The following is a 13,598-nucleotide window of genomic DNA, read 5'->3' as shown; positions in this document are numbered from 1 at the left end:
GATGCATCACTAGCCAATACAGATTATTAAGCATCACTACAAAGGCCAGTCTCGCACAGGCGGGCGCAGCTCGGGGCAAAGAGAAACAGCATAGCAGGTCTCGCCACACACACCTCACGGGGGGAAAAAAAATAAAAATAAAAAAAAGGCAACCGGCAACTTTGGTTTCGGCCGCCGGGGGGAGCCCGGGGCGGGCGGGCGGGTGGAGGAAAAGCCTAGCGCTAGAAAAAGTGCAATTACCTGCGCGCACGCACGCGCAGTAGCCACGACGTACCGACGTCGTGCGCGCTGAGGCCCTCACTGCGCGCGCCGCGGGTCGGCGTCCGCCGTTGCCCTGTGCGAGTCGCGCGCGCTTCCTGCCGGTTCGTTCAAGGGCGGGGCTTCCGCCTGGACCGAGGAGGGAGCGTTCACCTGCCGCGCAGGAGTAACTTTTCCGTATTTGCTGTCCAGCTGTAGTCAACGCGAAAGCGTAGCGTCGAGAGTTTTCTGATTCTCTTTGCACAAGCATCTTCTCTGCGGTCGTACAGGCAGTGACTGGGTCATGCCGAACTCGCGGTCCAGGCCTCGCCGGGGCGCGGGGAATGGCGCTGGCACTGCAGGCCGGGACGAGTTGGTGTCGCGGTCCTTGCAGAGCGCAGAGCATTGTCTGGGCACCCAGGACTTTGGCACTGCTTATGCCCATTACCTCCTGGTGCTCAGCCTGGCGCCGGAGCTGAAAGAGGACGTGAAGGTGAGGTCTCTTCTGTTCGCTTGCTGGCCTGTCCTCCGTTCTGGTAAAAAAGTTAAAAAAAAAAAAAAAAGGGCGGGCGAGGTGAAGGGTTCTTGGTGCCTGGTGGTTGCTATTAGTATTTATTTATTGTTCACCCTTGGGACCTTAATTTTATTCACATGCATAACCTGCCAGAAGAAAATCCTGACGGCTCCCCCTGCAAAATTATGTTCAGAATCCTATCGCCTCTTACTGTTTTGTCCTTTACTATACTGGTTCAAGCACCCATCTGCAGACTGTTGCAGTGAAGTCTCCACTGAGTTCCTTCCTGCAGTGGGTCTCAACACGGCTATCTTTTTGTAACAAGTCAAACGATGTCACTTCAGTTTCGAAACGTTCATTTCACTTAAAATTCCCACAGCCCTCGAATCGCAAATGAGGCCTCAGGTGATTTGCTTCCTCACCCTGTATCTAATTTAAACATGCCCCTGTCGTGAAGCCTTTGCACTATTATTATGATGATGATGATGATGATGATGATGATAATGCTGGGGACTAGAACCCAGGGCCTTGTGCAGGTGAGGCAAGCCCTCTACCAACTAGTTATATCCCCAGCTCCCTTTGCATTATTGTATAGGAGGAATACTGTGGGTCTCTGTAGTTGAATAAAGTGTACAGTTAACCTGAAGTAATTATAATCTGATGATACATCTCTAAACTTCAGTTATTATTTGCAAAAGTTACTCTGTTGAAATACTGTTCTTTTTTTCCTCAAATGGTTTTAGAATCCACATTTTGAAAAATGATTTAACTTAAATTTCATAGTCACTTTTCAGCTGCAAGCTAAATTGTCCTAGTTTAACCCAGGGTTTCTCGTCCTCAGCCCTGTTGACATTTTTGTGGGATAACTTCTTGTTGTGAGGGGCTGTCCTGTGCATGGTAGGATGTTTTAGCAGCTTCCCTGTTCTCTACCCACTAGATGTCAGTAGCATCTAGACTTTTATAGTTGACATAAACTTGGTGTAAATTTCAGGGGCAACTGGCTTCTCCAGGAGTAAGATGATAGTTTACCCTTCTCTGTAGGCATCTTTAGTCTATTGAATCAACCCAAGTCCTCTTTCCTCAGCTCTTTATTTCTTAGTTTCTTCTGTAATCAGGGACAATAACTATCTTAAAATTATATATGAAATTTGTATTGCAATACCTGGCATTCAGTGAGGTTCAGTAACTGGTTCTGTTTCCTTCAGAACCAAGTTCGTGTGTGTGTGTGTGTGTGTGTGTGTGTGTGTGTATTTTTAATTTTATTTATTTATTTACCTGTTACTAGGGATTGAGCCCAGGGGTGCTTAATCACTGAACCACATCCCGACCCTTTTATATTTCTATTTTTTATTTTGAGACAAAGTCTCACTAAGTTGCTTAGTCAAACTTGTGATTCTCCTACCTCAGCTTCCCAAGCTGCTGAGATTACAGGCTTGTGCCACCACATCTGGCTATCAAGTTCATATTTCCTAGCAAAAGTCTCATTTGCATAAATTTCATTTTCTGCTTCTCCCTGTTTCCTATCCCCACACTCCAGCCCCATCAGTTTACTTATATGTAGAGCCTCTGATCATTTCATATAATTTGTTTTTCCCTCACACCTTAGAGTCTCCTTTCTTATCCTTGTCTGTGTAGTAATTTCCATCCAAATTCAATTTCAGATATCAACTCTTCTGTATAGAATATATGAAGTTGATTTAAAATGTCATGGAATGTCAGAAATGTACCCTCTTTACAGAGTTGCCTTTATTTATTTTTGATATTGGAGATTGAACCCAGGGGTGCTTTACTACTGAACTGTATCCCCAGCCCTTTTTATTTGTTATTGTGAGACTGGGTCTTATTAAGCATTGAACTTGTGATCCTCTTGCTTCAGCCTCCTAAGTTGCTGGGATTACAGGTATCTGCCACCACCCAGCTCTTTTCACAGTGTTGCAGTGTGGAAAATGGCTTGAGGGAGATGAGACTGGAGCTAGGGAGACAGTGGGGAGACTTGCTGTAGTCTTGAAGGTGATTATAAGAATCAAATTAGGTTGTAACAGTGGTGTTTGAGAAGAGGGGACAGACTTAAAGAAATTGATTGAACATTGGCTGAATTTGAAACATTACATGTGGAATTGAGATAACATTAAAAGGTGGCGACTTTGTGGATTGATGTTGATTGTACCTAAATCTTAGATCCTTTGAGGAATGTGGTGGATCCAGTTTAGAACATTTTAAAATTTTTCAAAATTATTTGTGAATTTTCTCTATAGGGCCCTCAGCGTAGGAACAAGATATATGTTGTTCCCATTGTGTTTTAGTGCCAGTTCTTTGCACACTGATTGCTGCAGAAATATTTGAATTGAACTAAATTTGAGAAAGCTAGGAATGCAGTGCCCGTCTGGTTGAAATGATTAGCAGGAATCTATATTTATGCGTCTGATGATCAGAGGAGAGGGCTTTAAATTGGAGCTGGAAATGCAGCACTATTAACACATAGGTGATAATGCATTGGGAATGGGTAAAATAAGATGGCTAAGGACAGAATTAACACAGGTGTCCACAAAAAAAAAAAGACGAGAAACAACAGAGTGATATGGCAGCTGAGAATGGAAGGAGTATACAGAGTGGCCAAATTGTCTAGTTCTGTATATAATTGCCATGTAGGTGGTAAAATTCCTTAATTTGTGTATGTGTTTGTAAGCAGTGCTTACTACAGTTAAATGAAACTTAAAACAATTATTTAATAATAAGTTTCATTCTCTGGACTTTTCAGTGTTCTGTATTCTTTCATTTCTTGTTTATAAAGGAAACTTTCCAGTATACACTCTTGAGATGGGCTGAAGAGCTGGATGCACTCAATCGAACACAAGACTTGCTTGGTTGCTATGAGCAGGCCTTGGAACTTTTTCCTGATGATGAAGTAATTTGCAATAGTATGGGGGAACATCTCTTCAGGTTTGTAATGAATTTCTGTATTACTAGTTAAAAATTATTCTGTATCAGTCTGAATCAGGGATCAATTATACAGTAATTTGAATAGGGGAAGTGTAATGCAAAGAATTAAGCATAATAGGAGGTTGGAGTAAAGAGGGATTAGCTAATAACAAAGAGAACTCAAAAGAATATGGAAATAGCAGATATAGAATAATGGAATATCAGTTTTAATACTACATAATTATCCCTGCACCTATGGCTGGGATAGAGTATTCAAGAAAGAGTCCCCCTAGTGCACTGAGAGGGTATAGCTGTGGTTCACAGGGTGGCAGAGAAGTCACTATGGTGTCTTGCCAGAAAACTTGTCAGTTGGTTCTCTGGAACTTGCTAGAATTTTGCTGACTGGGGTGTTGGAGGAAGTCTCATGGAGAAGTGTCAAATCAGAGGCATTCTGTTACCAAAGCACCTAGTAGGGGGAATCCTGGGGGATGCTGCCAACCACTGGATGCAGTTTCCTTCCTCAGGAGCTTGTTGCTGGAGAAGCTTTGTGCCACACTGGAACCTGAAAGCAAAACCCTTTCCTCCTGCAGAGTTCCCAGCATTTTTTTTTTACTGATGGTTGGAAAAACATTGAAGGGCAAGATACATTTTTGCATACAGCAGGCAAAAAGGGTGAATTTAGTAACAAGTCAATAACTGACTATCTTAGGAATCCCTAAGACCACTCCCAGGTTTGCTGATTTGCTAGGAGGGCTCACAGGACTCAGCATATAACTGTAGTCATGACTTTGGTTTATTATTGTGACAAGACATAAAGCAAAATTAGCAAAGGGAAAAGGTGCATGAGGCAGTCTGAAGGAAACCAGGTGCAACCCTCCTGAGGTACTCTCTCAGTGAAGTCACATGGGATATACTTCCTTCACGTTGCAGTGAGTCATGGCAACATACGTGAAATATTGCCAATCAGGGAAGCTCATTAGAGACTCCATGCCCAGTGTTTTCTTGAGTGTTCTGGACACTTAGGTACCTACCTTCTATGTGTCATATACCAAAATTCTAGACTCCCAGAAAGAAAGCAGATATTCAGCATGAATCACACTGTACAAACTGAGCTGCTCATACTAGTTAGGCCAGTGGAAATGTCCCAAAATCCCAGAAGCCAGCCAAAAGCCAACCTTGTAAGCAGGACTTTCAAAGGGTCTCAGTCAGACTTACCTTGTTAACTCTTTGCACTCCAACAAGTGAATAAAAATTGAGAAAATACAGAAAATATAATGAAGGTTAACACTACTTCTGAATTAGAAAGTTTGAAAGTAATATGGTAAAATCATGGTTCTGGTAAAATCATAGAGTATTTCAAGTTGGGAAATGGCAGTTGCTTAAATTTGTAACAATTTAGTGAGTTAATGAGTCTCATTTTACATATTCCTTTTAGTTATTTTTGTGCATTTCCCTGTTAAAAACCTCTTTCTTCATTCAAGTCATAGCCACCTAAAATTTGATGTCATTCATAAAGGACTACAAAGCTGTTAAGGGACAAAAATTTCTCTTATATACATCTTGATTCTTTTAATTCTCAATAATCAATCTGATACTTTTGTCTCTGATGCTTATGAGCCTCTCACTTGACTCAGTGAACAGTAGTACAAGGTCAAGGCTCTGGGAAAGGGAATATATATAATCTGTGCAATTCTCAGAAGTTAATTTTCAGTCTGCTCATTGTTATACATACTTTTTCAGTATGGAGAAATAATGTTTTATGAATAACTTTTATATTTTATTTTGAGACAGGGTCCTGCTAAGTTGCCCAGGCTGCCCTTGAACTTGTGATCCTCCTACCTCAGCCTCCTGAGAACTGCTGGGATTACGAGTGTGTGTCATTACACCCAGCTTCGATGTATAGAATTTTTTGTTAGCAATTATTTATTGAAAACATTTTTAGCTGCCAAAATAGAATGCCTCTCTGTTGAGGTTGCTTAATAAGTTGATGAAAAGTGAACAAAGATTGACTCATTATACTATGTACTTTATTATGTGAACATAAATGTTTTTAATAAGTGAAATATGACTTATTTTCTGTAGAACAGACTTTTTCCACATTGGGATTCTTGTGTACTCCCCATGGAAACTTTATTATTATTAGGAAAACTGGAAGAAATCAAAATCTATTCTTTGGGTTTTGCCTTAATAACTCGGCTTATTGCTTTGTATAAAATGATGGGAGAATTCTTATTTAGGAAACACCATTAATACTTTATTTTCTAAAGAAACACCATTTTAATATATTCTAGTAATTGTTTTTTAGTATTATTCCTTTCCTTTTTGGGTTGCATTAAGTTTTATTCAGTGAAGAGTTTTATGTAAGAAATACTTTTATCAAATGTTGTTAGCCTCAGTGAGATAGCAGTGTTAATTAACATGGACTGGGGAATCAATGAACACTCCTTTAACAGACAAATATTTGATAGTTTCTAGTTGTTTAGTATAATTAGAATTAGGGAAAAAAAAAGACTTAGGAAAATGAGGCAGATTATCACCTGAGGCTTGTTGTTCACATTAACAACTAGCCTGATAAAGCATCCTATTCTATAAATTTAGCAACCTTCTGTATAAATGAAATTTGTTTAAAAAGATTTTTCAGTAATTTCTTAAATTAGTAAAAGCCTAAAAAATTTTAAATTGGGGTTTTAGGTTTATATAAGGGGAATTATTCTTGGATTTCTGTTATATTTCTAGATTATACATACATAGGTGATCATAACAATATAAGACAGTATTGCAGAATAAACTCAATGTAACCGAAAAGTATTGTAGGTCTACACAGTTTTGGCAGATTAAAATGTAACTTTAACAGCAGCTGGTGTAAACTGGTCTGGCAGCAAATACAACTGACTTTTAATGTCCGCTTGACTCAATTGCTAGGAGAAAAGGTCTGCAGGCACACTGGAGAGGAGCCCATTCATCATGGTCATTAGTATGTTTTACAGGGGATTGATTTTAGAACAAACTGGTGTTTCAGTCGGTTAACTGCTGGTCGGTTAAGTGGAGGATGCCTGGAAGAGCTGCTTCTATACCTTAGTTCAATATTTTTTCATATTCAAGTACTTATTAGGGTTTTGGGGTACATAAAGACAGTAGGTATTTTGAAACAAAAAAGACATGAAGATTGCAGTTCCACAGAAAGCTTGCCAGAGGACTTAGCTTCCCACCTTCTTCAGGTTTTGAGGTGCTGGTAAGAGCCAGGTGAGTGGCATGAAGAAAAGCAATAATTGTTGAATGTATTTTATCTTTTTCACTCTTTTATTCTAGAATGGGCTTTAGAGATGAAGCAGCTGGGTATTTTCATAAAGCAGTGAAACTAAACCCTGATTTCAATGATGCAAAGGAGAATTTTTATCGTGTTGCAAACTGGCTGGTGGAACGCTGGCACTTTATCATGCTTAATGACACCAAAAGGAATATGATTTATAATGCAGCAATCCAAAAGGCAGTATGCTCAGGGTTTAAAAATGTTTTGGACATTGGAGCAGGAACTGGAATTCTGAGGTTTGTTATAATTGTTTTAATTATATATACATGTATTTTAATGTACATTAAGAATGTGCCAGATATAGAAAATTTTAACATTAGAATTTTAAAATAGCAGTTATGTCTCAATTTTCCTAGGGTTATTCATGCATCCATTATTACTATATTTTTCTCTGTAACTTCTACTTTATTCAAGGGAGAAAACTAAGAAAAGTTTGGGATTATTATTGAAATTGTATTTTTTTGTATTCTGTTGGAATTTATAAAGTCCTTAGCAGTCTTCATGGCAGTAGTGCTTCTTAATAGGGTGGATATCATGATTTATTTCTAGACAAGAATGTTCGTTTTTTTAAATGCAGAATGAGTAATAGTTGTGTTAAAGAATAAAAGGAGGGCTGGGGAGATAGCTCAGTCAGTAGAATGCACAAGGCCCTGGGTTCAAATCCCCTAGCACCACAAAAAAAAAAAAAAAAAAAGAATAAAAGGAAAACTCCATGTTTAAAGCATCATCATTCCATTGAAATTTGAAAAATTTGTTTTTGAGTGTATGTGTGGGTGATGGAACACTTTTTTCTTTGTAGCATGTTTGCTAAAAAAGCTGGAGCACACTCTGTGTATGCCTGTGAGTTATCTAAAACCATGTATGAACTTGCCTGTGATGTAGTGGCTGCAAACAAGATGGAAGCAGGAATAAAACTCCTACATATGAAGTCACTTGACATAGAAATTCCAAAACACATTCCTGAAAGGTATTATTTTGTAAATTGATTTTAGTGTTTATAATTCACTGCTTTTTGTGGCTTTTTTTTTTCTAAACTAAGATACCTTTCTAGCTTCTTCTAGACCTGACCAAAATTCTGTCTTTGTAACGATATGGTATATGATAGTTTAATAAAAGATTTTCATAATATATCATCATATCCTTCATAAAGATATTAAAAGTCTTGAGAAAAATTTGTGAAAGGAATTATATATATAAATGACCTTTTATTAATTTAAGCTTTCTAATTTGTAAAAATGGATAATATATCTTATATGATCAATAACTCTTTGAAAATTGTACTTAAAATGTGAACAGATGAGATTAAATGGACTTATTACATTTTCTGTTAATATCTTTGTTTATAGTGAGAGCTTTATAAGCATCAGTTGTCAATGTATTTTGGCCTGTGCCCTTTAAATGCTTTGAATATAATCCTATAAGTCTTTATCAGTGTGAACCATATCATGAGGGCGATGGAATTTTAGAACTTGAAGGAATTTAAAAATCATCTTGTTCAATACTGTTATTTTAAAGATTGCTTTTTTAAAAAGTCATCTTCCATATATAATGATGTTTGCATAGTACTTATATACTTTTCAATAGGCTCTATATTTGTTTTTCATGAAAAAAGTCTATTAGAGGGCTGGGGAGATAGCTCAGTTGGTAAAGTGCTTGCCTTGCAAGCACAAGGCCATGGGTTCGATTCCCAGCACCACAAAAAAAAAAAAAAAAAAAAAAAAAAAAAAAGTCTATTAGATTGTTAAGGTTGGTATGTGTCCATTTTATAGAAAAAAAGACACTGTCCTGAATTATCTTAGTCTGCTTGGGTTGCCATAACAAAATACCACTGACTGGGTGGCTTAAACCATAGGTCTTTTCTTGGGTGATTCTCTTCCTAGCTTGCAGATAGCTACCTTCTCATTGCATCTTCACATGGCTCTTTCTATGTGTATGAGAGAATGATCTCCAATGGCCCTTCTTTGATAATGACACCAAACCTATTGGATTAGGGCCCCTGATGACATCATTTAATCTTAATTAATTCCTAAAGACTCTGTCTTCAAATATAGTTATATTAGGGGTTTCCTAATATAACTAATTAATTCAACATAAGAATTTTTGGGGATTTAGTTAAGTCCATAGTATGACCAAAACTTTAATTCAATTTATGTGTTTTTCACAGATAAAGTTGTAGAAAGATGTACTAGCTTTTTAAAAATCAGGCAATAAGAAGTTCCATTTCAGGCTTTGTTCTTAATTCATTTTGACCTTAAGCAGATTGCTAGTTTTGAGATGTTGGATAGATGTTTGAGTTACCGTACATATTCTAAATGCATGCAATTCTAAATACTGAATGTTTTCTGTATATATGTATAATATTGGGTTTAGGCACTGTTGGGGATACCAAAGGTATTCCTGCTCTCAGTTATTATCTAGACAGGAAGATAAGGACTATTCATTTATTTTCAGACTGCAAAAATGCATGGTACTGGAAGTAAGAGCCAAAGGAGTTCAGAGAAAGGAGGAATTATTTAGATGTATCTTTGTGTAGAATTTTCCAAGAATGGACAGAAGACATGGAATAGACTTTTGTGAAGACGCAAGAAATGATAAGTGATGAGAGGCGCAAACTTGTAAAAGGCAAACCTGGGCAGTACAGTGTCATAAAACAGAGGTTGGCTTTTTGAGAGGAAAGGCTCTTAATGGCATAAATAATATTTGTAGGTCAAGAAAAATGATAACTGTTAAGCAAGATGATTTGTTTTGATAAGGAAGGCGTCATTGTTGATAGAGAATATTTTTAGAGTGTTAGAACGCCAGTTGCTTGACTTTAAGGAAGAAGACTAGGAAAGGCAATGGGCATGAATAGCTCTTGAGGATTTAGGCAGTGAAAGAACAGCTTGAGCAGGCAAAGTGTCAGGCGAAGTTGTTGTCAGTCCCCCTGCCCTCAAACCAAGGGGAAGGAGCCAGTGGAGAACAAAGGGACCTGAAGAACAGTAGAGTCAAGTTACTCAAAATTTAGGCTAGATACCAAAATGAAATGTATTAGAAAAATTTACATGTGGACTGCTTCTATAATATATCTTCATTTTTCTCTTCTCTCAGCTTTACATCTTTATATAAATAGCATGCTATTTTACTTACACATATCTTTAAAAAATCATTCTATAGAGTGTCCCTAGTTGTAACCGAAACTGTCGATGCAGGTTTATTTGGAGAAGGAATTGTGGAGAGTTTGATTCATGCTTGGGAGCATTTACTTTTGCAGCCAAAGGTAAGCAACGTGAAAACATTTAAATTTTATTAGGAATTCATTATTAATTATTTCAGCAGAGATTTATTGAGCTCCTCGAGTATTTGCAAAGCAATATGAAGTATATTTTCAACTGTCAAGGTATATACTGTGTAATTGGAAAAAAATCCATGCCAAAAACTTTGAATAGCAACAATATGCAGTGTACAATTTTGTGCCTAGATGAGCGGTAAAAAAATACTCCAGAAAGAAATTCATAGGAATTGAGGTTACCTTGTGGAGGAACTTCCTATGGAATGCTTGAATGTGGTTATAAAAAGGAGGTACTTATTTTCAGTTCCTCTGCCCTCACTGCTTGGAATTTTGACAAATCACCAGAAGGGAGTGTAGTGAAGCTGACTTATGGAGTTTTAAGGTGATTGTTGAACTCAGGCTACTGGCTGGGCAGCATTAATGCTTACATTTTGTATTGAAATTCTTTTCTATAGGTCACAAACTATAGATATGTAACATTTATTATTTGTTATTAACATGAAATAAAAATTTGTTATTAATAGAAAATAATCTGGATTTAAAATAGCTAAAGACTGAAAAGAAGAACAACTTATTTTTCAAGTAGATAATGATAATTTTGGTTTTTCAATTAAAGTTGTACCCAAAAGTCCTATGTTATGTAGACTTACATTTCTTTCCCTTCCTCCCTCCTTTGTAATTGTAGTAAAACGTACATACATAAATAGCAATGAAAACAACTTTTTATAGAAAAATTCCTTAAAGTGTTTTTTACTTAAATTTAAATTTTTTTCTTTCTTTTTCCTTGCGTTGTTGGAGTTGGAACCTATTATTAATTTTCATAGCTTCTCATCCATGTTTATTGCATACATGTGAGAGTGATTTTTATTATATTTTCAGACCAAAGGTGAAAATAGTAATTGTGATAAGTATGGGAAAGTTATACCAGCAAGTGCTATCATATATGGGATGGCAGTAGAATGTGCAGAGATAAGAAGACATCATAGGTAGGTGACTAAATAGTAAATATAAAAAGAAAGTAATTTTAAGGAGAATACTGTAGTTCAATGGTTATTTAGTGGATACTTATTTGGGGTGGGGATTTGAAGTTTTTTGACCTTTAAATTCAAAGGTCTTTATTTTTGCCTACTTAAAATTTTGTTTTAAAATAGACCTCTACGGTTAAAGCCAGCTTATTTTTAAAAATGAAAAATTAATTTTGATGCAACATAGTGTCCTTTAGTTGTGTAATAGATTCATGTACAAAAATGATTTTAAGACTGATTTCAGATGAAGTTGGAATAAAAATTACCAGTATGTAGTTGTTGACTTATTTTTCTTTATAACTTCATTTTGATTCATTGTACATAAATGGAGTACAACTTTTCATGTCTCTGGTTGTACACAATGTAGAATCATACCATTTGTGTCATCATACATGTACATAGGGTAACGTCTGTCTCAGTCCACGATCTTTTCTTCCCCCACTCCGTCCCTCCTCATTATCCTCTACATAATCCAAAGTTCCTCCATTCTTCTTTTACCACCCGCCCACCACACCTTCCCCTCCCATTATGTATCATCATTCATTTATCAGAGGAAACATTTGGCCTTTGGTATTTTTGGCTTGGCTTATTTCACTTAGCATGATATTCTCCATCTCCATCTATTTACCTGCATATGCCATAATTTTATTCTTCTTTATGGATGAGTAGTATTCCATTGTGTTTATATACCACAGTTTCTTTATCCATTCATCAATTGAAGGGCATCTAGGTTCATTCCACAATCTAGCTATTGTAAATTGAGCAGCCGTAAACATTGATGTGGCCATGTTACTGTAGTTTGCTAATTTTAAGTCTTTTGGGTATAAACTGAGGAGTGGGATAGCTGGGTCAAATGGTGGGTCCCCTCCAAGTTTTCTGAGGAATCTCTATACTGCTTTCCAGAGTGGCTGCACCAATTTGCAACTCCACCAGCAATGTATGAGTGTGCCTTTTCCCCCACATCCACGCCAGCACTTATTGTTGCTTGTGTTTTGGTAGTAGCCATTCTAATAGGAGTTAGATGAAATCTTAGGGTGGTTTTGATTTGCCTTTTTCTAGTACTAGAGATGATGAGCACTTCTTCATGTATTTGTTGATCGACTATCTTCTTCTGTGAAGTATCTGCCCAGCTTCTTAGCCCATTTATATTGATTGGGTTCTTTGTATTTTTGGTGTAAAGTTTTTTAAGTTCTTTATAAATTTTGGAGATTAGTGTTCTATCTGAACTGAAGAGTGTATGGAAAAGATTTTCTCCCACTCTGTAGGCTCTCTTTTTCACATTATTGATTGTTTCCTTTGCTGAGAAAAAGCTTTTTAGTTTGAATCCATCCCATTTATTGATTCTTGCTTTTATTTCTTGAGCTTTGGGATTCTTGTTAAGGAAGCTGCCATGATGAAGATTTGGGCCTACTTTTTCTTCTATTTGGTGCAAGGTCTCTGGTCTAATTCCTAGGTCCTTGATCCATTTTGAGTTGAGTTTTGTGCAGGGTAAGAGATAGGGGTTTAATTTTATTTTGCCACATATAGATTTCTGGTTTTCCCAGCACCATTTGTTGAACAGGCTATCTTTTCTCCATTTTATGTTTTTGGCACCTTTGTCTAGTATGAGATAACTGTATTATGTGGATTTGTCTCTGTGTCTTCTATTCTGTACCATTGGTCTACCTGCCTATTTTGATGCCAATACCATGCCCTTTTTATTACTATTGCTCTGTAGTATTATTGAAGGTCTGATATTGTGATACCTCTTGCTTCACTCTTCCTGCTCAGGATTGCTTTGGCTATTCTGGGTCTCTTAGTCAGTAGACTTAAAGTTAAGAACCATGTGATTATTTCAATAGATGCAGAAAAAGCATTTGATTAAATACAGCACCCCTTTATGCTCAAAACACTAGAAAAAATAGGAATACTAGGAACATACCTCAATATTGTAAAGGCTATCTATACTTAAGCCCAAGGCCAATATCATTCTAAATGGAGAAAAACTGAAAGCATTTCCTCTAAAAACTAGAACAATACAGAGATTCCCTCTGACCACTTCTATTCAACATCATCCTTGAAACTCTAGCTAGAGCAATTAGACTGACCAAAGAAATTAAAGGGATAAAAATAGGAAAAGAAGAACTCAAACTATCGTTATTTGCCGATGACATGATTCTGTACTTAGAGGTTCTAAAAATTTCTACCAGAAAACTTCTAGAACTAATAAATGAATTCAAGAAAGTAGTAGGATATAAAATCAGCACTCATGAATCTAATGCATTTCTATTCATAAGTGATGAATCCTCTGAAAGAGAAATTAGGAGAACTACCCCATTCACAGTA

The 13,598-nt window shown here is 36.9% G+C and overlaps 1 protein-coding gene across 2 annotated transcripts in view; it reads left to right on the top strand.

Moving 5' to 3' along the window:
• Positions 1 to 347: 347 nt before the first annotated feature.
• The window catches only part of Prmt9 (protein arginine methyltransferase 9), a 45,612-nt gene continuing 32,361 nt past the window's right edge, over positions 348 to 13,598 (top strand). Inside the window, exons 1-6 of one of the 2 annotated variants that reach the window (XM_047566163.1) lie at positions 348 to 730; positions 3,543 to 3,691; positions 6,980 to 7,216; positions 7,780 to 7,947; positions 10,134 to 10,236; positions 11,128 to 11,234. In XM_047566163.1, coding sequence (XP_047422119.1) covers positions 542 to 730; positions 3,543 to 3,691; positions 6,980 to 7,216; positions 7,780 to 7,947; positions 10,134 to 10,236; positions 11,128 to 11,234 — 953 coding nt within the window. In that variant the 5' untranslated portion in view covers positions 348 to 541. The remainder of the gene's footprint in view (positions 731 to 3,542; positions 3,692 to 6,979; positions 7,217 to 7,779; positions 7,948 to 10,133; positions 10,237 to 11,127; positions 11,235 to 13,598) is intronic. The other variant, XM_047566164.1, reaches the window with a different exon arrangement.

Source organism: Sciurus carolinensis, chromosome 10 (assembly GCF_902686445.1).
Source record: "Sciurus carolinensis chromosome 10, mSciCar1.2, whole genome shotgun sequence".
NCBI classification, from domain to species: domain Eukaryota; kingdom Metazoa; phylum Chordata; class Mammalia; order Rodentia; family Sciuridae; genus Sciurus; species Sciurus carolinensis.
This window is presented reverse-complemented; position numbering and strand designations above follow the sequence as displayed.